This window comes from Stigmatopora argus, chromosome 15, assembly GCF_051989625.1.
Source record: "Stigmatopora argus isolate UIUO_Sarg chromosome 15, RoL_Sarg_1.0, whole genome shotgun sequence".
NCBI classification, from domain to species: domain Eukaryota; kingdom Metazoa; phylum Chordata; class Actinopteri; order Syngnathiformes; family Syngnathidae; genus Stigmatopora; species Stigmatopora argus.
Genome location: NC_135401.1, coordinates 2,655,487 through 2,680,536, shown reverse-complemented (window position 1 = coordinate 2,680,536; position 25,050 = coordinate 2,655,487). Strand labels below are relative to the sequence as shown.

At 48.2% G+C, this 25,050-nt stretch overlaps 3 protein-coding genes across 5 annotated transcripts; 2 read left to right on the top strand and 1 right to left on the bottom strand.

Moving 5' to 3' along the window:
- The first annotated feature begins 14 nt into the window (after nucleotides 1-14).
- On the top strand, nucleotides 15-1,076 carry LOC144090331 (uncharacterized). 2 transcript variants are annotated; one of them, XM_077621750.1, is made up of 3 exons: nucleotides 15-110; nucleotides 513-568; nucleotides 684-1,076. In XM_077621750.1, exons 1-3 carry the CDS (start codon nucleotides 56-58, stop codon nucleotides 819-821), a joined length of 249 nt encoding a protein of 82 aa, XP_077477876.1. In that variant the 5' UTR covers nucleotides 15-55; the 3' UTR covers nucleotides 822-1,076. The 2 variants fall into 2 exon arrangements, with proteins under 2 accessions (XP_077477876.1, XP_077477875.1); XM_077621749.1 differs by having other exon boundaries at nucleotides 45-169; nucleotides 509-568.
- A 1,965-nt stretch (nucleotides 1,077-3,041) lies between these two features.
- On the top strand, nucleotides 3,042-20,080 carry LOC144090327 (nesprin-2-like). 2 transcript variants are annotated; one of them, XM_077621745.1, is made up of 40 exons: nucleotides 3,042-3,166; nucleotides 3,368-3,458; nucleotides 3,630-3,776; nucleotides 4,255-4,428; nucleotides 4,494-4,598; nucleotides 4,819-5,012; nucleotides 5,090-5,222; nucleotides 5,312-5,530; nucleotides 5,595-5,747; nucleotides 6,416-6,592; nucleotides 6,725-6,874; nucleotides 6,934-7,077; nucleotides 7,161-7,331; nucleotides 7,395-7,528; nucleotides 7,594-7,807; nucleotides 7,871-8,044; nucleotides 8,124-8,410; nucleotides 8,489-8,636; nucleotides 8,693-8,787; nucleotides 8,917-9,142; nucleotides 9,230-9,412; nucleotides 9,493-9,582; nucleotides 10,233-10,400; nucleotides 11,972-12,130; nucleotides 12,562-12,728; nucleotides 12,837-12,999; nucleotides 13,063-13,250; nucleotides 13,318-13,468; nucleotides 13,557-13,739; nucleotides 15,017-15,154; nucleotides 15,208-15,402; nucleotides 15,469-15,700; nucleotides 16,342-16,445; nucleotides 16,511-16,634; nucleotides 16,717-16,922; nucleotides 17,412-17,618; nucleotides 17,938-18,066; nucleotides 18,134-18,343; nucleotides 18,411-18,463; nucleotides 18,901-20,080. In XM_077621745.1, the coding sequence occupies exons 2-40, from the start codon at nucleotides 3,378-3,380 to the stop codon at nucleotides 19,145-19,147; spliced, it is 6,423 nt and encodes a 2,140-aa protein (XP_077477871.1). In that variant the 5' UTR covers nucleotides 3,042-3,166; nucleotides 3,368-3,377; the 3' UTR covers nucleotides 19,148-20,080. The 2 variants fall into 2 exon arrangements, with proteins under 2 accessions (XP_077477871.1, XP_077477870.1); XM_077621744.1 differs by having other exon boundaries at nucleotides 7,161-7,528.
- pcare1 (photoreceptor cilium actin regulator 1) lies at nucleotides 20,010-24,941 on the bottom strand. The gene is made up of 2 exons (XM_077621746.1): nucleotides 21,435-24,941; nucleotides 20,010-20,377 (listed from the first exon to the last, which is right to left on the bottom strand). The coding sequence occupies exons 1-2, from the start codon at nucleotides 24,560-24,562 to the stop codon at nucleotides 20,242-20,244; spliced, it is 3,264 nt and encodes a 1,087-aa protein (XP_077477872.1). The 5' UTR covers nucleotides 24,563-24,941; the 3' UTR covers nucleotides 20,010-20,241.
- Nucleotides 24,942-25,050: the final 109 nt, after the last annotated feature.

Sequence of the window (25,050 nt, the reverse complement as noted above, 5' to 3'; positions counted from 1 at the left end):
ACCGTTAATCTGGTTTCTGCAGCGAGGCCGTGATGGCAAGGAGGCTGTCGATGTCATGACGCTCCCAGCCGAGGAAACCCTAGGGGAGGAGCCGCAAGAAGCCAAGGCAGGTGTTGGAAGAGGTGTTTTGTGGTGGCTCTGGGCTACTTTTCAGGGTACTTCTCCAGAGGTAACAAAATTCAAGGGTTGAAGACCAATTAAAACTTCCTCTTCTTCTGTTCTTGCGCTTACCTTTGAAGACCACCTTTTCTACCTCATACCTACTAAGCATGGAAGCGTTCTGTTGTGGGTGTCCAGAATTTGTGTCTCCATTTTTGAAGTCTGAAGTCTGGTGCACCTGTACTATGCGTTGCTTGCTGCTTTTCCACTAGCAAAAGTGGCTAGCTTAATAGCTTAGCATGTCCCTGCTTCCACTACCAGTCACTTACGGTGGCGTCTTGGTCAATGATTGCACTATTTGATTACACTATATTTGCTTATTTCTTCTGCTGTTCCTTCCCAACTTCAGGCAGTTAGCGATGTTTCCAGCCTGCAAAGAACCCAAGAGTTCCCTGGACAACCTCAACAGGTAATGTCCATTCATTGATAACCATCTTCATGCGTTATTAGAAAAAATACAGAGCATGGAAGCCGTTTGTTTTTGGATGGTTAGTCACTCTTTGTTTTTGTTCTCGTTTACTCAGGAGTCTGTCGCCACAGATCAGAGTTCCACCGAGGATTTCCAGGATAGACCAGATGAGAACAGCGGTCAGAACGATCCGGAGCGCATGGTAAACTCCTCCAGCATCTCTAAAGGCCAACAGCGATGTTTGCTGTGCTAGCGGTAGGAAGCATTTCACCCCACTTAAAGGCAACGGGTTTCTTTTAAGGCCAAAGCTAGACGCTAAATATTTTCCAATTTCTTACGTGAGTCTGCCTGAGAAGCTCCCGCAGAACAAAAAATAATATCGTTAGCTTAAGTTGACATCGAGAGGCGTTTGGTTTAATAACAGATTGTTTAATTAGCATGTAAGCTAGCAGGACCGCATGGACCTGATGTTTTTGTCTCTTGTTTTGACTAATAGACACACACGCTGTTTTATAGTGACTTATGCTAATATGCTAATAACGGTGTGTCTAAAAAAATCGTTTTTTTGTGAAAAAGTCAGATCTTTGTCAGTCGTTTCACAAACTAAAACTTATGTTGGATCAGAAATATTTCTAGCTTCTAATGGCCTGTAATGTTGATTATTTATGCTATATAAATTCCATACGCTTTGCAAAAGAAAAAAACGAACAGAAACAAACAACTTTGTTGTATGACGTTAGCTGCTAATGTTAGCCAGTCAGATCCAAGTGCCTGCTTACTTCCTTTTGTAGGTCCTTCCAAATACTATATTCGATATCTCTAAAAAAGACAATTTTCACAAATGCCTGACAAGAACTTTTCCACGCCATTTTGTTTTTTAAGCTCTCTTTGTATATTCACCAGCTCAGTCCATGTTTACACTGCAAAAGTGATTAATAAAAGTGGTTTTCCCATCAGGCAAATGAAAAGACGACCTGAAACGTTTACTCATTGAAATCTTTGCAGTTAGCAGATGATGTTAACATTAAATCAAAAACACAATCTGAGGTCTTTAGGTGTTGTGACCCGTCTCTTGCTAGCTACACTTGATGCAAATTGTCTTTTTACCATGTCTGCATGGAAGACGTGCCGTCCTTTTCCTCTCTTTGACAAACAAAAAAAGCACAAGTGACAATAAATTAGTAACCTTGATCCCCGTCTCTTTGTCTCCGTGTCTTTGCTCATCACGGGAAAACAAAAAATAACCAAATAATAACACTCACATACTTGCTTGGATTCTCCGCACTTTCAAGCCAATCATAACAAAATGGTCAATGGGATCTTAACATTGAAGACGCAACAATTAATGGCTTCTTTGACAACTAATGGACCAACCGATTAATCAGCAACTATTAAATACTCTCCCCCAAAAATCAAATAATGAAATTTAATGAAGAGGAATTATCATGGCCAATTTACAAACTGGAGAAAACTAGTTTCAGCAAGATTTTATGCAAATAAGAGGGATTGAAAAACAACAATAACTTTGGCAATTATTTAATTTCATATTATATCAGAAGGTTTCACGTCAAACTTCTGGATATAACAATAATAATTCCTTAAACATAAGGTTTTACATACTCTATACAAAAACTAAAAAAATAAAATAAATAAAAAACAATAGTTAGCCACCATTTCAATGACTTGTAAAGGCAGGCACACACGCACATGCACGTGCTAAGGAGAAAAAGGTAAGTCAGTCAGTTTTTACAGCAGTTTTCTCCAAACGTTTCACAATTCTAAATGTTTTTCCACGTTTGGAGTCAATGGTGAGTAGCCTTTTTTATCATATTAGACCGCAAATAGCTTTTATTAGGCTTAAAGATGAAAACTCCCGCTCAAAGGCTGCACTACTAGCAGGTAAGACAACAGCTATTTTGCACTGAATAGCTCACTAAAAAAAACTGGTATTGTTCCAAAAACGTTTTAACTCATTCTTCTTGATTTTCTTACTTTGTACCAACTACAATTTTCTTTTATTTTTTTTTAAAATAAAGGACTTGTATCGATACTATAAGCCACAACAGCTAAGCTAATGCTAACTTCCGAAGCTTTTTTTCACTTTTGCTAGCATGCTAATCACACCAAATAAGCCGTTTCTTACATGTCCGTCAACTTTGACGTCTTCAGATAAACTGTTTTAAATACTAGTGATAATGACAAACGCAACAAACAAACCTTGAAACATATATGTATCCTGAAATGAGACGTTTGTGGTCTTCCCGGTCGACCTCAGTGATATTTTACGGTTAATCATAAATAATACTATTTTCAATGTCAATGTATTGGTAACATTGATTAATGTAAAAACATTCATTGTCGTCTTGCTATGTGAGAAATGTTCTGCTCATTTTGGTCTCTTGGCTAATGTTTGAAGGGTGTCACAGATTCGCCTCCTGACAACCACTTGATTTCGGGATGCAGACGAGCGGTCGCCAGCGTCTGCTGTGCAGTTGTCAATCCGCTTTTGTTTGCTCAGGAGTCGCAGCGACGGCCGGGTCAAAGACGAGGCCCGACGTGGGAAATCTCAGTCCTTGGAAATGAAGAGCGGTCGCCACGGTAACGTTTCGCGGCTTGGCCATACAGTTGCGGTTATTGAGTCCTTTTTTTTTGGTACCGGCACATAAGTTTGAGCTGAACCCAAAATGAAGGACACACAACCACAAAAGTTTTATGCACCTGACAATATCCTTTTGTAAAATGTACCAGGCTAACATCAACGTGAAGAAAGTGTGGAGTGCCAATGTTTGTTCCCCGCAGGAGGTCTCCCATGGTCGAGGACGCGGTGGCGTCCTGGGGTCTTGGCTTTGAGCTTTCGGAGATGGAGGAAAGCTGGCTGCCACTTTCTCAAGTAAGACACTTGGTCGTCATCATATTACAAATCTTTTGTAGTTAACTATGCTAGTATTTTCCAGACTACTAATATGGCAGTAAGACCTAATCACTAGGAATAAGGGTCACAAAATCTGAACATTCTCCTTTCCCACTACAAAATATACAAATAAATATTAAATCTGCACAGGAGGAATACGATGAGGACGCTCCGAAGCGTTGCCAGCGTCTGGCGCAGAACCTGCGAGATCTGCTGGATGTCGGCAAAGAACGTTTGGAGCGGAAGCTGCCGCTCCTCGACGGGGCTCGTCTGCGGCGACAACTGGACCATCACACGGTCAATTTAGGGCCGACACGCCCGCAAAGTGTCATAATGCGAGTCCTGATAAGGATGAGCATCGCTAGAATTTTCAAATCTGGCACACAATGAAAGGTCCTCGTTCGCTTCAGATAAGGCACATGTGTCAAAGTGGCGGCCCGGGGGCCAAATCTGGCCCGCCGCATCATTTTGTGTGGCCCTGGAAAGTAAATCATGAGTGCCGACTTTCTGTTTTAGGATCAAATTAAAATGAAGAGTATAGATGTATATTCAATTTCCTGATTTTCCCCCTTTTAAATCAATAATTGTCATTTTTTAATCCATTTTTTTCTGTGTTTTTAGTTCAAAAATCATTTTGTAAAATCTAAAAATATAAAAAAAGCTAAAATAAGCATTGTTTTAGATCTATAAAAAACGGAATATTCAGGGATTTTAATCCATTTATAAAAAAATAATCTAAATATTATATCTAAAATGTTTTTTTTTGTTTCCGTAGAGGTTCTTCCGCTTTCTGGACCAGCATCTGCACACCCTGCAATTCCTGAGTATCCGCGTTCCCGACAGCGCCCTCCGGAGGTGGGAGGACACCCAACTGGCCCTACGGGAGGCCGCGCTTTCTTTGCAGACGCGGTCGCTTCCCAAAGGCGTTCGCATGGAACGAATCCTTCAGGTTTGGCTTACGTCGCAGGCGCGTCGGAGACGGCAACCCGGCTGATTTTTTTCTTGTTTTGTTAGAAGTGGACCGAGTGGGAGGAGGACTTCGGTCGATGCCAAGCGCTGCTTACGAGCGTGGAGAGGTCACTTGCCGGCGCGCTGGCGCCCTCTGGCCCGGATTTGAAGGTATAAATGTTCCCTAGTTTTTAACACTAGCGTTTCATTGGACAAAAATATCTCTGCAAACCAAAGAGGAGTCATTTGGTTACTTTGACTCGTACTCATTGACTCTTTTTGGTGGATTCTCATTTAAGCTAATGCGCTAAGGTCATTTTGGATGACAAAAATAGTGGCTCTCGTTGGCGTTCGGTTCAAATCGTGACTTCACTGACTTTTGTCATTGTAGGACCTGTTGTCCGTCCTGGATCTCAATGTCCATCACCTGACTGGGACGCTGGAAGCGGGACATTGGCTGCAGACTGCGGGCTGCGCTCAAGTGGGCGTAGCCTGCCGGGACCTGGAGGCTCGCTGGGTAGATCTCAAACAAAGGTTGAAGCGACAAAAAGCGGACGTGGAGAGAAAAAGAAAGCTCAGCAACAGGTCACAAAACATAGCAACGCACGTTGGAGTCACCAAAATATCCATAAAGGTTATTAAGGACTCCATTCCCTCAACAGTTTTACACACGACTCCAACGCACTGGAAAAGTGGATGGGCGAGGCCAGGCAAATGATGGACAGGTGGAGTCTTCTGGTGCTATCACCTCCCGCGGACGTGGAGGGAAGGCGGGAAGAATTCTGGCGCTTTGTGGTGAGTGCCTAAATTTTGCCTCAGACTGCAGAAATCTTGACTGGATGATGAAGACGAGGGACCAAACGATTTGGTGAATGAATGAGCAGGTCCTGGTGAAGGAGATGGGAGTCCAAAGTGTTCTCAAAATGGCCATCGTCGGCACCGGCGAGCGACTGTTCCAGGCAACGGGAGCGGACAAAATCAATCCCGAGGAGGAAGTGTCGCCGTGCGATTTGGCCGACGTGAGCCGACGTCTGTCGCGGTTGGAGAGGGATTGGTCGACTCTGGTGGCAGACTTCCCTGTCGTCCAAAGGGCCCTGCACGAGGTGAGCGGCTCGACCGGCGTTCGTTTTGCGTCCCCCTTAACATCGTTGGCGTCTTCCCCGTCAGTGGTGGATGGGCTCAATGAGCCAGGAAGAGTCACTGCGAGAGTTGCGGATCTGGCTGGGAGACTCAGAGTCGCGACTGACAGAGCAAAGACCTCATGTGGACCCCAATTCTTGCACCGCCCATGAGCTCCGACACCTCCTCAACTACTATAAGGTAGCGAAAACCTGACCTTCACAGGTGAACTAGTTCCTTGTTTGTTTTGGAGCTGAAACCATTGATTAAATCAACTACCGTATTTTCTCGCGTATAAGCCGAACCCTTAAAATGGCCTTAAAATCGTTGAATTTTACAATTTCTCTCGTATAAGACGCCACCCGGTTCACAATTTTCATCTCCATATTCATGGTTTCAATAAATATGAAATAATATAAAATAAAATAATTAATATTCTCAAATAAAAATTGCAGGCACAAGTGGAGTGATTTTTTTTTCACGTTTTAAGCAAGATACGTTTTTTTTCTTGAATTTCATCATAGACCTCAAAAAAAAATGTGTTAAGCATTTTATGTGTATCTTTTCTCTATTTTGAAATAAATGACCGTATCGGCCACATTGTCTTGCGTTATGGCGTTTTCGTCTTTGTCCACTTGCATTTTCGTGCATGTCAAGTCTAATTTGTTCGCGTACCCTCGATTTTTTGGCGACAAATTTGGGGTATATGCCAGCAAATACTGTAATTAGAGTGGCATTGTAATGGTTTGTTTTGAAAGTGTTTTTTTTAAACTAATACGTGCCTGGCCATCGTCCCGCAATTGGTTAAGGCTGGACTCAAAGATATGTATGTCTGAATATGACTTGACGTGCAACCACTCATGTCCCAGGAGTTTCACGTGGAGGTTTTGGCGCACCAAGCCACCCTGGATCATGCCAGCCAACCCCAGGAAAATTGCGATACAAAAGAACGGCAACGGGGGCACTGTTACGACAATTGGCTGGCAGAAGAGCTGGGAAGTCTTACCTCACGCTGGGTCACCATGAAAACCACTCTAAACATTCAGGTATAAAGACCAGTTTCTCTTGGAACCTAGTCCATTTTAGTCAGTTGAACATAACAGAACCCTTTTTAAAAATTTGCAAATTTGAACCTGTGCACAAATCTCTCAAATTTACGTATCTGGACTTGGCATCAGATCGTCAAGCTGGAGGACGACTTGCGGCTCAGGACGGAAGACCAAGAACAGCTGGAGCACATCGAGGCCTGGACGGCAGAACAGAAGGAGACTCTGGACTTGGCGCGGACCCCGAGCAGCCGAACCGAGCTTTGGCGCCACCTAGATAAGGTCCCATTTGCGAGTGTCCTTTCTACCCAAACTATGTCCAAACGTTTTAACTCCGTCAGGATCTGGAGGAGGAAATCCAGACCAGGCTGACCGCCCTGCACGAGCTCGGTGAGCGACACATTCGCCGAGGAGGAGAAGGGGGCGGAGCCTTTTCCCGTCACATTGCTCGCTCGGAGGAGGTTTTGCTGGAGTTAGCGCGGCAGGTGAAAAACGATAAGTTCTTACGACTAGCGGCGTTGGAAAAGAAACGCGGTCCCTCGTGGCTTATGCTAATGCTACATGACAGAATGGGGCGGTCACTCGCCACCTGATAGCGACAGAGCAACTGTGGCAAAACGTGGACAGCAAACTGGACGAGATGACGCAGAGACGAATGGAGACGTGTCACGCGTCCGGTCTTCTTGGCGGTCCCGCCCTTTCGCTGCCGGCTCACCGAGACCGCCAAAGGCAACTGCAGGTGAGCGGGGGCGCCGGTACATCGCCCGTGGCATCAGAACTTCAGATTTTCTTTTCCGCACAGTATCTTCTGGACAACATGATGACTTGGGAGTCGGAGTGGGAGCTGCTCGGCCAAACGTTCTCCGCTCTCAAAGAACGAGTTGACGTGGGCGTGGCCAATGCGCTGGCGCGGCGGCTAAACGCACAAACTCACAGGTGAGGCACGCGCAGACGCTAAAAGCTGTAAGACGACACGCTATCTGCTTTTTGGCATGTTTCAGCTGGTTGGTTTTGCGTTCCCGTTTGCAACATCGACTCCGGCGAGGCTTCGCCCTCCAGACGCGTTGGGAGCTTCACGCCGACCGCGTATCCGTCTTGCGAGAGCGCGCCATGGCGCTGGAGAGCGACGCGGCCTCCCTTCTGTGCGGAGACCGCGACCCAGATGACTTGAACCGACGTGTTGACCGCCTGGACGACGACCTGTGCCGAATTCAAGTGGGCAAAATGTCGATTTGAAGACTGGGGAAATGACGGTTTAACGCTTTTGTCCATTTTCAGACTCTGCAAGATGGAGCGGACGCTTTACGGCACGATCTGATGGAAGCCTCTCGCTGGCCTGGCGATAGCTTGGCGCCGCCAGCTGCCGCCATTGTCCAATCGGAAAGCACCTCGCTGTCTGGCGCCGTCCTGCGTCTCGCCCACGCGTTAGACCGGCGACGTCGCGAGTTACAGGTGTGCGCAATGTCCAATCCAGTAATACGGAATCATGGGCGATGATCTGAACTGTGCTGGTTTAATCCTGCCCTATCAGGAGGAGTTAGAAAAGTTGCGAGAAGCAAGCACCCTCCTGGACACTCTAGAGTCGACCCTCGGCGGCTGGATGGAACGTCTAGAGCGCCGGGAGAGCGCGGCGGAGCGGTTGGAGATCGCGTCGTGTCGTCAGGGCGACCTGTTGGAGCCTTGCGCTCTAACCGCCGACCTGGATCTCCTCAACGAGCTGAGTCGCCGGCTGAATTTGAGCGAGGGGGACGCCCGCCGCCTGCACCGTCTCAACCGCCTTTGGGGCGGAGCCACCGCCAGGGCCCAAGAAGCCTGCAGGTCAGCCACCGCGGCGAGCCCGGTTTAGGAGCGCCCCTCCCTCGCCAGGGTTCGGCAAATCCACCTTATGTTGTCAAGTGAGCTGCAGGCGGAGGTGTCGCGTCATCAGACCTTCCAGCAAAAGTGCGACCACTGGATGAGCTTCCTGCAGAGGACGGAGGAGCGGCTTGCCGCCGAGGTGGCCGGATCTTACCTCGGGTTACGGCGCCAGCTGCGCGATCACGAGGTACGTCAACAAGGCCGGGTTTCTGGCCAAAACCCTCGGCTAATTTCGGGTCCCAGCTCTTCCAGGCCGAGATGTCCATCGGTCAGCAGATCCTGCAAGCCCTGGTGACGGACGCGTTGCACCTGCTGAACAGAGGAGACGTGGACGACAGGTGAGAAACGGGCGACTTCCCAAATTCCTGAATTGATAGAATAGTCAAAGATACCTTTAGCGTAAACTTGGAAACGATAGCTTTAGCTTCAACCTTGGTACGTTAAAGCTCTCAGCGTTTTCCCGACAGGAGCGACTTTCTCCTGAAGCTGACGCAGTTGCGCGAGCGCTGGCGCGACGCCGAGCAGCGCGCCGAGCGACGGCGCTCCCTGGTGGAGGCCTTACTCCGGCAGTGGCAACGGTACGGCGACGGCCTGGCCAAACTCGGCCGCTTCCTGGCCTACGTCCGCCACCTTCTGCCCGGAGACGACCCGGCACCCGCCGCCACGCTACGACGATCTCTGTTGCTGCTCCGGGTTCGTACCGGATGATCTTAAAAAGGGAGACAATTGGAAATAGCGGACAAAAACAAACGTTGGTATTGAACTCCAACATGTACCCAGGGTGGCGAAATGCTGTTCCGGCGAAACGAGAGCACCTTCGTCCACACGCTGGAGCTGGGACGCCGACTATTCCCCGCGGCCGAAGACGGCGTTCGAGCGCAGCTGGCCGCCCTGCGGGACGAGTGGGACGACCTGCGCCGGGAACTGGACCGACAACTGCAACTCACACAAACCGTTGTACAGGTGTGCTTGGGCTTAGCTTGCATTAGTTCCCGAAGCGTAGTCGGCCATCTTTGCTCAACTTTTTGCCCCTCCTCTTGTAGAACTGGGACCACTGTGAGGCCGGACTGGAGGAGAAAATGCAGCAGCTGGAAGACATGAAGGCCAGACTTCAGCACGTGGGCGGCGACCAGGTGCGTGGTCAAAGGTCAAACCTACGGAACGACGTGGCGACCTTTAATATCTCCCATATTTCTAAATCTCCAAAAAGTCCTCGTCACCTGCCTTGGCAAATTTCAACGCCATTTTCTATACATTTGAGATCATTTCCTGTTGATTTTAGGGTATTTATGGCTGACTTCATTGGGCATTTCCAGGTTACTTCCTATTAGTTTGTGGCTATTTTTTGTCTTTGCTAATTGGTGGTTTGCCGTCAAACCTTCCTAAAATTTGAACGAGGGCGAATGAATGAATGTGAGTCAGGTGCAAAAGTGCACAAATCTCTGCTTTTACATCTACAAGGTCAAAATAAAAGCCCATAATTGTTTGTACAATAACAATGAGCCAAAATGGGGCTCTAAATCAAGACAACCCCAATGGCTGAATTGATCATAATTTTGATGGACCGCAAAAAGCAAGCAAGTTGAACTGCTGACTTTACTCAGACCCGTCCGTCCTAGTCTTTATCCTCCTTCCTGCCGCCCTCGCCCCTCGAGCGCAACCCCCACCAGGCTCGTAATCCCCTTTAGGGCGGGACGTTCCGACCGCCGGGAGGGTTTTGTCAGAGTAGCGGCAACTCTCGGCAGTCCCGCACCATAACTCAGTCTCGTCTGACGGTATGCAGGAGAACCGTGGCGGTCCAGATGAGGATCCCGAGGCGTGGACCGACGGCCCGATCCGGTTGAACACCGGCGAGACGGACCTGAACCGTTACGTGACGGCCGACGACGTCCTGCTTCTGGAAGAGGACGTCCAACACCTTCGCTGCCACTGGGAGGAGCTCTGCATCAAGGTCAGACAGCAAACTTTTAAGAGGGCGCCACATCCGCTTTTGTCAATTCGACTTTCCGTAGTCCTTGAGGTCATCCACTCTCTTTTGCGTGAGCTTCTTTTAGTCACACACAATCGCTTCTAACTTTGTTGCCTGACTTTTTCACCTTGATAGCTTAATCACAGTCATTCAGTATCGCCAAATCCTGAAACATTTTATTACGTTCCAATGAAAGGCGGCGACCAAAGTGAGTTGACGGGAAATTGAGCGTTTCTTCACCTAAAGGCCAATTGATGTACAGTAATTCCAAGAATATTGCGGTTAATGTAGACCACAGGTGTCAAAGTGGCGGGCCGGGGGCCAAATCTGGCCAGTCGCATCATTTTGTGTCGCCCAGGAAAGTAAATCATCAATGGCTACTTTCTGTTTTAGGATCAAATTAAAATGATAGATATAGATGTATATTACATTTCCTGATTTTCCCCCTTTTAAATCAATAATTGAAAATTTTAATCCATTTTTTTCTGTGTTTTTAGTTCAAAAATCATTTTATAAAATCTAAAAATATATAAAAATATTTTCAGTTTTCCACTTTAATATGGCACATAATTAAAGAAAAATTTGGTTTCCTTTCGCAATGAAAAACAAATAATTAAATAAATGATTTTCCTTACTAAGAAAAAAAAGCTCAAATAAACATTTTTTTTAGATCTATAAAACACGGAATGTTCAGGGCTTTGAATCCAGTTCTTTATGTTAGTTCTGTAATGTATTAATATAAATGTATATATATATATATATATATATATATATATATATATATATATATATATATATATATATATATATATATATATATGTAAATATTTTAAATACTGTTCCCACAATGAAAATTGTTCCCTTCTGCAAGATATGAATAAAAAAAACAAGCTTTAACAGAAGCAAAAGAATAATTGCCAGGACCGACTGACCTCCGACCCCGTCAATCGTGTAAGGTTGACATCAATGCCCACGACAAATTCGAAAAAGCGGCATCATAAGTCAACGCAATTGAAGCTCTTCCACTAAGTCTTTGCGTAAATCTGGCTTTCCGAACATGACACATTAGCAATACAAAGGAGATCAAATTAACATCGCCGGCTTGGAAGTATACAGTACGTGGACTCCCTGTTTTCGATTGTGGGCCAGTAGAATGTTTGGCGCTACGACACCCTAAGACCTTAATGACGTTAGCGTCCCTCGGCATTTGGCGGGGGATTGGAGAGGCCTTGGACAGATGGCGCTAAGACAAAGCGTCTGGTTGGTGCTGAGCGAAGAGCTAATGAGCAGCTTTACGCTCTAGTTGAGGAACTACAATAGAAAATAAGACAATAAGTCCTTAGTACAATCTTTGGGGCTTGCGAAGAGGGCAAAAAACTTTGACAAAAAGTTCATTTTCATGTAATTTACATAACAATAGCTAGAGGATTCAACAAAACGGAAAGTCATTTTGATTGCGCATCAGATAGAAAAAATGGCCGCCTCTAGGCTAGGTGTCTAGCCTCATTGTGGGTTGGTTTTTGACGAGGGCTGTGTCTACGTGCCGCCGCCAGGTTTCTCTGCGAAAACAGGAGATCGACGACCGCCTGAACGCCTGGCTCGTATTCAAGGAGAAGAACGCCGAGCTGTGCGATTGGCTGGCGCGTGTGGAGAACAAAATGGCCGAGGCCACTCATCTCAGCATAGAGGAGATGGTGGAGAAGCTCAGGAAGGTAAAACCGTTGACTGCCACCATATTGGATGCTTTTTTGCAGTTTTCTTAGACATCAAAATGTTTTTTTCTAAATAAGTCAGAATCCTGAATCACAAAAAACATGGCCGCGACAATTGAAAAATCGCAAAGTAGGGTCACCCCTATTATAACTTTTTTTTCCCACTGCTGAGTCCTAGTAGCAAGAGTGGCTTCCGCGTTTCAGCGTGGATTTTCATATTTTTATGAACTTTAAAAAATGATTATTAAAAAAAAAACATTAATAAGCGGAAAAAAATCACCAATTACTGAATTCGCGATAAGTGAAGATGGGATAATCGAGGGATTACTGTATGTCAAAAAACAAAAGTAGCAAACAAGCCTTTATCACGACAAAGTGCCTGTAATTAGCGTGCTATCCACATTAGCATAATAGCTAATATTTCTTTTCAGGACTGCGTGGAGAAGATGAACCTGTTCAGCGAAAATAAAAATCACCTGAAGCAACTGGGGGAGCAAATCATCGACGCTGGCGACAAAAGCAAAGAGCGCGACGTCAACGACGCCATCTGCCACATCGACGAGCGCTGGCGGCATCTCTTTCAACACGTCCAGGCCAGGTATTAGCGTCACGCGCTACATTGGGGCCGCCCACTATCCTTTCTCCATGACCATTATTATCCTAACATAACGTAAGACATGAAAAGAAAGTTTGTTTGTTTTGAAAGGGTTCTTAAGCTGAAGGAGACGTTGACGACGGTGCGGCAGTTGGACGAGAACATGAGCATCCTGCGGACGTGGTTGGCGCACGCCGAGGCTCGATTGGCCCAGCCGCTGTTGTATCGCGTCTGCCACGTGGACGAAATCCGCGACAAGTTACGGGAACACCAGGTGCGCCAACGCCAAGCCTCGCCGTCCCCCCGAAAGACCCTCATTCTGACTTGGGACCGGCAGGACTTGCAACGTGACATCGACGAGCACGCCGCCACCGTGGCGTCGGCGGTGAGGTCCTGCGAGGTCCTGCTGGCCGACCCCGACGCCTGCGTCGGTCCATCGGAACGCGATTCCATGGAGCAGACCGCCGGGGCCCTGGACCGACGCTGGCGCGACATCTGCGCCGCGTCGGTGGAGCGGCGGATGAGGTCGGTCGACCCGGTTAGCGAACGCTCCATGGACGCCGTTTTGGCGCTAACCGGGATTTCCGTTCAGCATCGAAGAGACGCGACGACTCTGGCGCGACTTCCTGGACGACTCGGCTCACCTGGACGACTGGCTGGAGGCGGCGGAGGCCACGGCGGCCAATCCCGACTCGGCCGATGTCCTCTACGCCGTCGCCAAGGAGGAGCTGAAGAAGTTTGAGGTGAGTTTGATTGACGTGTTGTCATTCAACCCCAGTTCCAATCCCAAAAATGTCATCGAGCGACCGGATGCTGCCTTTTTTTGGTCAGGCCTTCCAGCGGGAGGTGCACGAACGTCTGACTCACTTGGAGCTGGTCAACAAGCAGTACCGCCGGCTGGCCCGCGAGAACCGGACGGACGCGGCCGGGGAGCTCCGACTCAAGGTCAAGCGGGGAAACCGCCGCTGCGACGACCTCGGGAGACGAGCAGCGGCCATTCTGCGACGACTCAAGGTGAGCGCATTGGCCGCAAAGCGCCGGACACCAACAACCTTCATTTTTCTAAATCGAAATCCTTCATTTTTCTAAATCGAAATCCTTCATTTTTCTAAATCTAAATCGTAGTTTCTGTAGTGACATGGATTGCAAAATACAACATTTTTTAGTGTTTAGCTAATGTACACTTTTAGCAACACTTTAAATCTCATTTTTCTTGTATAATGACAATAAATGCATTTAATTCAATTCAATACAATACAAGCAAAGTATAATAAAGGCTGATTACTTTTATCCAAGAAGCATTTTGCTTGTATTGTATTGAATCGAATTCTTTTATTGTCATACAAGAAAAATGAGATTTAAAAAGTAGTCAGACTTTAATATAATAAAGTCTGACTACTTTTATCCAAAAAGCATTTTGCTTGTATTGTATTGAATTGAATTCTTTTATTGTCATTATACAAGAAAAAATGAGATTTAAAGCTTCATCACAAAGTGCAAAAATAACAACAACAAAAAAACAGACAAATAAATAATCAATAAATAAGTAGGTAATAAATAATAAATAAATTTGTCAACATATTCAGTAGTCACATGAATAAGTAGGAAAGTGCAAAAATAACAACAACGACAATAATAATAAACAACAACAAGCAAACGAACAGATAAATAATCACTGTACCGGTATCACTTGCTAAATTGCTTCTGGAACTTTGTATTTTTTTTTTCTTACATTTTTGAAGTTTTATTGAAACGTCTCCATTGAGATAAAAACCATCAGCGGCCAGTCAGGAGCACCTTTACAACCACGGGGAAATTTAGCCTAGCTTAGCAGGGAGGGAAGAAGAGATAAAGAAAACAAAGGGACCTTTCCACATCAACGATTTGGATCCGCCTTGGCTTAACTCGTGTCCGGCGTGCGCTCCATCGCTGGCTAATCCTGGCGGGATGCAAAAAAAAATCGCTTGACGGCGTTTCCCATGATCTCAACAAACACGAGCTTTAGTCAATTTGACATGAAGACAAGTTTGAAGTTGGAATGCCTTGGCTTGGAGTCGAAAAAGCTTCTTGAGTTCTTAAAACTGAACCGAATTTTGGTTTTGGGACTGTTCGTTCGCTAGCCATTTTTCATGCGAGACAGTTTTTGGGGGTAGCGATGTCAGGACGTTGCCAGAATGGAAACGATTCCTTGAAGGCGGCATCAACGCCACATGGTAATGCGAGACCAGAAAACTCAACGTCTTTGGCCACCGAAAACGTGACGATACGACGCCGTTGCTGTCGTCCTTCAGCACTTGACGTCACGGAGGGAAGACTTCGAAGCCACTCGCGAGGGCCTCCTGATGTGGCTGACGGAGATGGACCTGCAGCTCACCGACGTGGAGCACTTCTCCGAGAGCCACTGGGAGGACAAGATCCGGCAACTCCAGGTAATCCAGACGCCCACACAACCGCCACGCCAGACCGACAGTTTTTCTCGCAGGCTTTCCGCCGCGAGATCGCGCTCAACGCCGACAAGCTCGACGCCCTGGTGGTGTTCGGGGAGGACCTGATCCCGAAGAGCGCCCCCCTGGACGCGGCGCTCATAGAGGACGAGCTGGAGGAACTGCACTCGTATTGTCGAGAAGTGTTCGGCCGCTTGGCGCGATTCCACCGCCGTCTACTCTACCGTCGCCCGGTCGGTAACGAAAGGCGCCTGGCGAGCCGGCCGCAGGGAAATGGCGATAACTCGATCTCGATGTAGGTGGACGAGTCGTCCGACGCGGAGGACCTTCCTCGGGTTGGTGGCGCCGTGTCTTTGTGGAGTGACTCCTTCGAGGAGGACGCCGGCGAGGAGCGGGTCTGGGGCCAGTTCCCGCCGGAGAGACGCCCGTCGGTGGGGGACCACATCCCTCTGGAGTGGGACCACACGGTGGACGTAGGAGGTTCCTCCTCACACCAGGACGCCTTCGGAGCCTTCTCGGGTAACATCGGTGGTGAGTAAAAATCGGATAAAAATAGCTTCTTAATATTTGTTGAAATTCACCATCTATTAACAAAGTAACAAATAACTACTGGTTCAATATTACTAAAATGTGTTTAATAGTATTAATTTTATATGTATTTCGCAGGGGGGGGGGAGAGACAGATGGACAGAGAGGGGGGGACTTTTTGCACGGCAACGCGCTCGTAACATAACATAAACAAATTGAAATGAACTTGGATTACGATGCAGACACACTCAAAAATAAATGTAATCTAACTTTACACTAAACTTAATTGTAATTTTGTTTTAAATTGTGATACCTTTCTTCTCCCGGGTTGTCTCTATTTGCCCCGCCTCCACCCTGACTTTGAAATGCAACCTATCGAGGGTTGTTTGCTTTTGTATTCCCTTCAAAATATTCTCAAAATGATGCACACAAATATCCTCACAATAGGATAACGCATGACCACTTGCCAACTTTGAAATCTTATCTACACACAAGACTTTTTTTCCCCTGTAAAAGAGTAAATTGCATTTTTCTGAAATAAATAAATCGATAACTAAAAATAAAAACGTAAAAAATACAGATATAGAAAATAATCCCTCGCTACCAGGTGCACCTCCTTCACTTTCCTGCATGTTTTTCCCCAGCGAAAGCCGTCGGCGCCACGCCCCCCCGCCATCGTCCCGCCTCCCCGCCGAGGACGGCGCTCAGCCTGGAGGCGTGCCGGACTTCCTTCTACCGGCATGGCTACGTAAGCATTAGAGGACGCCGCTTGTTCTCGTCCCCGTTGTTGTTGACGCGCGCCATCGCCGTCAGGTGAAGCTGATGTCCGAGTGCGGCGGCAGCATCGACCACGTCAAGCGCGTCAAGTCCATCCTCAACGACGAGCAGAAAGCCGAAGGGCTGACCGGCGGCACGGAGCTCAAACGCACCGGGACGGGTAGGTAACAAGACTTTGAAGCCAACAGAATTTGAAATTGCAATTCTTGAATTTTACTGGTCCGTGCCGTGCGTGTGCGCAGGCGTGATCGAACGTTGGGAGGTGGCGGCGGGGGCCCAGACGGACAGCCGGGAAGCGGCGGGCCAGGACCAACGAGGGCGGCTGGACGACGACCTCCGCGACGTCACTTCCTGGCTGGACGGGAAGTTGCCCGAGCTGGAGGCGCTGTGCAAGATCCCCCCTTCTGCTCGCCTCAAAGACTTTGAGGATGACGTCGGGAGGCTCAAGGTGGGATTTGATTAGGGCTGAGTCCAGTCCGAGTCGCTGGACCGAGTATCCAGTAAAAAAAAAAAACACGAAAAATAACACGTCTATGGCCATCAATGGCAGGCAAGGATGAATACTTCAAATATATAAATAAACACATTTTATAAGGCTGAGCTTTTTAACCAAACCTGAAATTGACGTGATCGGGTCCGATTTTCGATCACATTCGCTGATCTGTGACGTCTCTAAATTTTATAGTTATTCATTTCAATTTCCATACAAGGAAAAAATAACAGCGATTGGCTCGATTCATAGTTAGCGGGGATAGGCTCCAGCACCCCTTGCCACATAGGCGGTTCACAAAATGAATGAAAAGTAAACCGTGGACATTCCAAAGTAAGAAATCGGAAGTCACGAAGCAGAAAATACAATGAAATTTAAAAAAAAGAAAGATTTTCATTTTTGGTGTTGCGTTTTCATTCTTCCTCATGCGCCAAATGTCCTTTCCAGGTGGCGCAGAAGGCTTTCTGCGATCGCAAGCGTGTCATGATCTCCGTCAACCTGGCCAGTCGTCGCTTCCTGCTGGCTGTCGGACGCGACGACCGATCCGGGGCGCTGAAGGCGGCGCTGGGCTCGGCCAATCACGCCTGGATGCGAGCCTGCGGCGCACTGGAGAGCTGGGAGGCGGGGCTTCGGACCGCCCTCCTGCGGTGTCAGGTTAGAGAATGAACGCCACAGGTCCGGATTGGACCTGTGTGAGAGAAAGAGCCAAAAAAGCTTGAAGGAAGGCAGCATGCTGCGCATTAGCTTCAAATTCAAATTAGCATAAGCTTCAATTTTGAATCATTATGATGTTAAATGGAATATAGCGTGTTTTTACGGTTGAAAATGATTTAATTGGACCTTGTTGTGTGCTGTCCGCGTGATTATGAATGTGTCTTTTTGGTGACCCAGTTGTTTGCAATTGTGTTGTCATCATCCCTTGCCTATGGATTTAAACCCCGTGTGCACTCAGTTTTTTTGTTTTTTCTTTCAGGAGTTTCACGAGTCGCTGCACGCGTTGATTTTGTGGCTGGCCCAAGTGGAGCAAAAATTGAGCGCGGGGGAGGAGCCCCGAGCTTCGCTCTCTTACGCCGCCCTCCTGGAGCAACGCCACGATTTGGAGGTAAAATAGCGGCGCCCCGAGCCGGCCCCCAACGCTCACCTCCTCAACCGCATGGCCCCCCCGTTAGGCATTGCGGGAGGAACTACGCGCCCGACAGGCCACGGCCGCGGAGCTCCGCGACCTCGGGGGTCGCCCGCTCCCGGAGACCCGGCGGGACCCCGTGGACTGCGTGGAGACCCGGGAAAAAGTCCACGCCGTGGCCAACAAGATGAAACTTCTCCTCAGGCAGATCGGCCAACAACTGGAGGACCTAGACCGAGATCTTCGGTGCCGCAAAGTACGTCACGCCGCCTTTCGTCGGACCCAAACGGAACGGTCGCTGAGATCTCGCGTTTGTCCATCAGGGGGACGAGGACGCGGGGCCCGCCGATGAGGGGGAGGCGGCTTCTCCGGAGAGGTACGTTCCCCAACATTTTTGTCAAAAATGGATGTCAATACAAAGTTAAGATAAAAATATCCGACCTGCTTAACCTAAAAAAAATACAACAACAAAAAATCCTTATAGTTTTGAGGCTTTCCCGTTTTTTCTCGAAATGTTTAATTTTATTCTTCTCAATACGACGTCATCTATTATCACACTACTATAGCTATGACCAAAACAAAGCCAAAAAAAACATGTATTATTTATTATTTTTTACTACGCTTTAAAGCGCCTTTTTGTTACCCGCGCTGCTATTTCGTCTTCCATTGTCATCATGACAAGAAACAGTACCTCGACCAATGAGATTTAGTCATGTCATTGTCATACACGTATGCTCATTGGTCCCAAACCAGGAGAGGCGGGGCATACCTTTCCCCACGCATTCTTAAAAAGCACTCCTTGCTTGCGTGCAGGAGTTCGGTCTCTTCCGCCGCCCCGGTCCCGAGTCCGGCGGACGGCGCCCCCGTCCGGCGGTCCCTCCTGGCGCGCGCATTGCGGGCGGCGTTCCCGCTGCACGTCTTGCTGCTGCTGCTGTTGGTGCTGGCCTGCTGTTCGGTGGCGCCGCAGGAACACGCCTCCCGGGGCTGCTCATTGGCCAACAACTTTGCGCGTTCCTTACACCCCGTTCTGCGCTACACCAACGGACCGCCGCCCACGTGACGGCCCACCCTGGCGTCCCCTCACGTCCTTACCAACTGTTATCTGTTGTCCCAATTGATCCCGATTTGAGGTGATTTGACAAAAAAAATGAAAGAAAAAACTATGTTATAATTTAATTTGATGTCAAACATAACTGTCAATTAGAGTTAAAGTGTACAAAATAATCCAGAGTAAAAAATACATATATGCTATTGTACTAACAAAATAATCCCAAAGTATATTGTAAAAAAAATACAAATGCGGTAATATACGTATTATATATTTATACAAAATTTGCAAAATCTTGAGAAACTGTCCAGCGACAAAATAAAAGTCCATAAAATCAGAATTAATTTATGGAACTATTTTTATTTAGGTTTATTCATAAGAATCAAATATCTAATCCTATAATTTATTTTTAGCTTTATCCCTTTTTTAAAATGATTTTTTGAATGTTATTTTGTGTTATTGATACATCCACAAAATTAGGTTGACTCGCGTGCCAAAATATGATTGGACATCCCTAATTTATTCTTGAAATGAGACGCACATTTTTCACGACTATTTTCCAGCAAAACCTGTTTGTAAAAGAGATTTAAAAAAGATTTAAACCCCCAATTTCTAATTCAAATAAAAAAACAACATTATTTCATTGGTGATCAACGTAAACAAAACGCCCTGACGGAATTTTCACTTTAATAATTCTTACATTTTTTCTTCTGCTGTGTATTTTCTTGTGTGTGAGCATCAGTACCATTATTTGGAGATATTTGCATGAACCAAACTAGCACGCGCGCTAGCTTCTCTTGGACTCATTGGCGCCACCAGGCTTCAAATTTCCAAAAACGAATCATTTTCGTCAGGAAAATTCAGGACACCCGTGTGCAACCTTTTCTTTTATTTGTCCAACTGTATTTCTGGAATCTTGTACGTCAATAAAGAATTTTTGGTTGACCTTTGCGTGTGCGTGTGTGGGTGTATGTGGGTCGTGTGTGTGGGTGAAAATGTCCCACCACAGCAAGGAGTTTAAAATGAGTCACTCCTCTTGCCCCAGTGAAGCGCCATCACCTCAAATCCTTTTGTAAAATCTGTTAATCCGTAATCCCACTGGCACTTCAATGGTGGATTTTGTCTGGGTGCAAGGCTTGTCCAACGACGTAAAGATCCGGGTGGGATGCAGAACGTGGAATCCCACTGAGGTCTGATTGGCTGGCCCACAATTCCTCTCTCCTAGGTGCTCCGTTAGCGAGACTGCAACGACAAGAAAAGAATATTAACAACATGTTTTTTCAATTGAGCCTCACAGTTCTGGGGTCGAGGGTTCAATGCCAGGTGGGTCCTCACTGTGTGGGGTTTGCATGTTCTCCTTGGGCTTGCATGTGTTTTCTCTGGGTACTCTGGTTTCCTCCCACATCCCCAAAACATGCATGCTAGGCTAATTGGATGCTAAATAGACCCTAGCTGTGAGTCTGATTGGTTGTTTGTCTCCTCTGTATGTTCACTCTGGGCTTGTGTGGGTTTTCTCTGGGTGTTCTGGTTTCCTACCACATCCCCAAAGCATGCATGCTAGGCTAATTGGCTGCTAAATAGTCCCTAACTGTGAGTGGGATTGGTTGTTTGTCTCCTGCATGTTCTCCCCGGGCTTGCGTGGGTTTTCTTAGGGTAGGGTACTCCAGTTTCCTTCCACATCCCCAAAATATGCATGCTAGGCTAATTGGATGCTAAATACTCCCTAGCTGTCAGTGTGATTGGTTGTTTGTCTCCTCTGCATGTTCTTGTGTGGGTTTTCTCCAGGTACTCCAGTTTCCTCCCACATCTCTGAAACATGCATGCTAAGCTAATTGGATGCTACATAGTCCCTAGCTGTGTGTGATTGGTTGTTTGTCTCCTCTGCATGTTCTTCCCAGGCTTGCGTGGGTTTTCTCCGGGTACTCCAGTTTCCTCCCACATCCCCGAAACATGCATGCTAAGTTAATTGGATGCTACATAGTCCCTATCTGTGTCTGATTGATTGTTTGTCTCCTCTGCATGTTCATCCCGGGCTTGTGTGGGTTTTCTCCGGGTATTCCGGTTTTCTCCCACATCCCCAAAACATGCATGCTAGGCTAATTGGCTGCTAAATAGTTCTTAGCTGTGAGTGTGATTGGTTGTTTGTCTCCTTGTGCGCTGTGATTGTCTGGCCGCTGATTCAGGGTGTCCCAGAAGTCAGCTGGGATAGGCTCCAGCAAACCCCTCGACCCTTGTGAGGATAAGCGATTCAGAGAATTAATAATTGAATGTATTTTCTAGTTTGAAAAAAAAATCTCACCCTAGTGCGCACACCGAAGGCTCGCTTCCAAACGTCTCAGCCAAGGAAAGAAGCGACGACCTCGGGGTCAGATCCATACTTCTTTCCGAGAGACTTCGGCGAATCAAACGTCCGCGGAACGGCGTCGGACGTTCGTCGCGTCCGTCGCCATTCCCGCGGCCGTTTGACGAGCGGAAACCGCCTCCCGCGGAAGTCCAGGCTTGAATAAGTTGAGACGCCGTGCGAGGTTGGGCCTCAAACATGGATGGAGAAACCGGGCAGAAAACTGAACGCGCGTTCGCGAAGCTGCGAGGCGATTCGTCCAAGCTGTTCTCTCTCGACCATCGTTGGATTCTTGGCGAGGCGGGCGGCGATGGCGCTTTGAAAGGGTACGAGGGGTTCGAAAAGGGAGGGCCGGTCAAGTGTCTTTGACCTTCCGGTGGACTCCTGAGTTCTCGGTCCACCGGGGGACTGGCTGAAGAGGGTGGCGTTGGCGGTTTTTTAACGTTGCGGGGACTAGGAAGTCTTCGGCGGGGAGATTTGGAAATGGAAGGTGTCGATGGCAACATTCGGCCCTTGGACTGTAGCGAAGTCGCAGTTTTAGGAGGCACTTGAGAGACCGTGGTGGTCGTTTCCGGGGTAAAAACCTCGTCATCCTCTTGCGTCATCGTAGCATCGTCGCGATTGGCCGACGCTTCGGAGTATTTGTCTGACTCCGAATCAGAGGAATATTTTAAATATCTTATTTTTCGGACCTTCTGCGATTTAGCGAAACGAACATCCTTCATTGGGTCCAAGTCGGGTTGACCCATAGTGGTTTCTTGATGATCTTTGACGGGGAAAGATCCTTTTAAACATCGAGGCGCGGCTCCTTTGCTGGGTAACACCGGTCCGGATTGAACGGACGCCCGGAGTCTCTTTGAAAAACCAGGTCGTTTTACCACGGGGGATTTCCCGGGTTTGGGTTCCTCGTCGCGGGCGGCTTGGCTTTCGAACGAATTGTCCAGCAGGACTTCCAGTGTGGGTGGAGGTAGATGATCCAGATCCGGGCAGTCGCTTTGAGTTCTAGTTTTCCCAGAGTTGACGACCGTTCTGATATTGGTTAAACCGGGTAAAACCGGAACGCCACACTTCCGTACGCCCTTGAGCGGTCCTGGGACATCAGGGTTGTCCATGTCTTCTATCCCTTGACTGAAGGTATCGATGAGTTTTTTGACTGAATTCCGTCCTCTGTACAGGGCCGAAGGTGGTCTCGGGGACGCGGGGGGCGTCGGAGGCGGTGTGGCTTTACCAAATCCCCATTTTTTTTGGTCTTTTTGCCCGTCTTCGTCCTGTTTAGCGCTTGAGTCCTGGGTTTTGGTAGCGCCCTTCAAAGGAGCGAAACCTTCACGTAAGTTGCCGTCCTTCTCCAAAGTTGGGTGTTTTGGTTTCGGAGGGTCGGCCGGCAAAGTTCTCTGGTTTTGCCATGTTGTGGTCTTTGGGTTTTCCTTGCTTTTGTTGATTTTTCTAAACCTCTGCCCCGTTTTTTTCAGTTCAGGCCAAGTGGAATCGTCCCCGCCGCCTCGCAACGATTCCACGGAACGTGAGCGCTTCTCGTTAGCCGCCGACTTCGTCTTAGCTGCGCTTCTCCGGACAGTTGTCTGCGACCTTTTTATGGTGGGTCTATCTTCCTCGGTCCTTCGGCCTCGGCCCGATTTCGGACAAACCGCCGCTTTGGCGCTTTGTGCCTGAACAAAATGCATTTTCCCGCTCAGCGCATTTTTCATCTTGAGCGTCATTTCTACGTTTTTCGGATTTTCTATGCGTCGGAACGGTAAGCGCCTTGGTCTTGGTTCGCACTCTTCGAGCGAAGGATTGGGCGGCTTTCTCACGGGTGCTCGCCCACCGCTCAAGTCTCCATCGCTCTTATAGTACTCATCATCGTCTTCCTCGCCGTCATCCAAGGACGCCGATCCTAGCAACGATTCGCCCTGCGCGTTGGACATCATGGCGCATATGGACGCCAAAGAGCTCAGCGACGTGAGGGAAGCGCTCGGACTGACTCGGGGCGCCGGATTCTTCGCCGGCGCTCCCGCGGCGGAGCTATTTCCCACCGAACCGACTGGAGTACCTCCATTGGTCCCGCCGGATCCGCCGCTGGCGCTTCTGTGGTGCTTTTCGGACCCGGCCAAGGATTCGCTTTCCGCCCCGATCCCGCTGTCCTCGCTGAAGAGCGCCGAGTCCTCCGGTCCGAGTTTGCGGAGCGACGCCAACTCCAGCCGGGACGCCACTCGCGTTATCCTTCCCTCCACGGCCCGTTTGAGTCTCAGCTTCTCGTCCAAAAGCTCGGAAACGGAAGAAAAGTAGTCCACGGCTTCCTCCAGGGCGGAATCCCCGAGTCCTGCCACCGTCTGGCTCACGTTCTGCATCCTCTGGGCGGTGTATTGAAGCAACTGCTGCAACAAATCCGGCGGCGCTTCGCTCGCCGAGACCGTCTTTAAAGACGCCGCCGTCGCCGCCGCTGAGGCTTTTTTAGTTTGGCGAGGCCAGGCGAGCTGCTCCCCGTTTTCCCTCAGCAGGATTTCTCCCTCGTCGGCTATTTTTTCCAACGCCCGGATCATTTCCTCGTAGCGCAGAGCCATGAAAGAAACCATGGGCTGCAGGAAGGCCTGCGTCTGAGTGGCTTGTTCCAGTAGACCCAGAACCACGTCGTATTTGTTTACGCTGGGATTTAGGAAGGCGTAAGCGGCTTGGTGGGCTTTGACCAGCGTCTCCGGGAAATCGATTTTCGCTAATTCCTTTTCGCTCTTTTTCGGCGCTTTCGGGCCTCGTCTTCGGGGTTTCTTGCCTGATTTTTTGTCCGACAGCTCCTCTTTACTCCCGTTTTTCTGCACGGCCCCGCCATTGTCCGTTTGGCCCTTCGCTTTATCCGGTTTCTTCACCTCTGGGCCTTGCGGTGGGGGGTTAGGATCCTTTGCGACGATAGCTTTTCGGACGGTTGTTTTTCTGTCTTTGGCCTCGCCAGCCGTCGCCACGGGACACTTGCGATGATCTCCGTCTGGTAAATGAGCTTCTCGGGGTTGTTCTCGGGGTGCGGTGGGTAACATTCTTCCTCGCCGCAGAGACCCCAGATGGACCAAATTGTTCCCCCTGGATGGTGAACATCCCATTTTCGGATTTTCACAATCGTACCCTCACTCGTACGTCATCTCGGGGGGTTCGTGACAGTCACAAAGTGGCCCCGGGGTCTTCAGCCACCTGCTTTGTCGGTCCTCCTCGGACGACAGAAGCGGTTTAATCCAATAAAAGCTCTCCACAGGAAGAAATATGTGGAAAATCCCATTTTACATGATCCCGCCGCCTGTTAAAGATGATCAATTTAAGTCCGCCAGTCGCTCAATGTTTTTGTAGGAATTTCCCGTGGCGTGCTCCGGAACATGACGCCGTTTCCGACATTGGACGAGCAGCTGAAAAGATTAGCGAGGCTTTCGGCGGATCCTCGGGCAAGTACACATGTCATGTTAAAGCGTGTAAAACTCACCTACTTGTAAGCGCATAAGCTCATTTGGGTAAGGGGGGTTGGCTTCAGCTACCTTTTTATAGTCGGCACAAGTATATCTTTTGGAGAGAGGCGGTACTGCAACAAAGCAACCAAAAC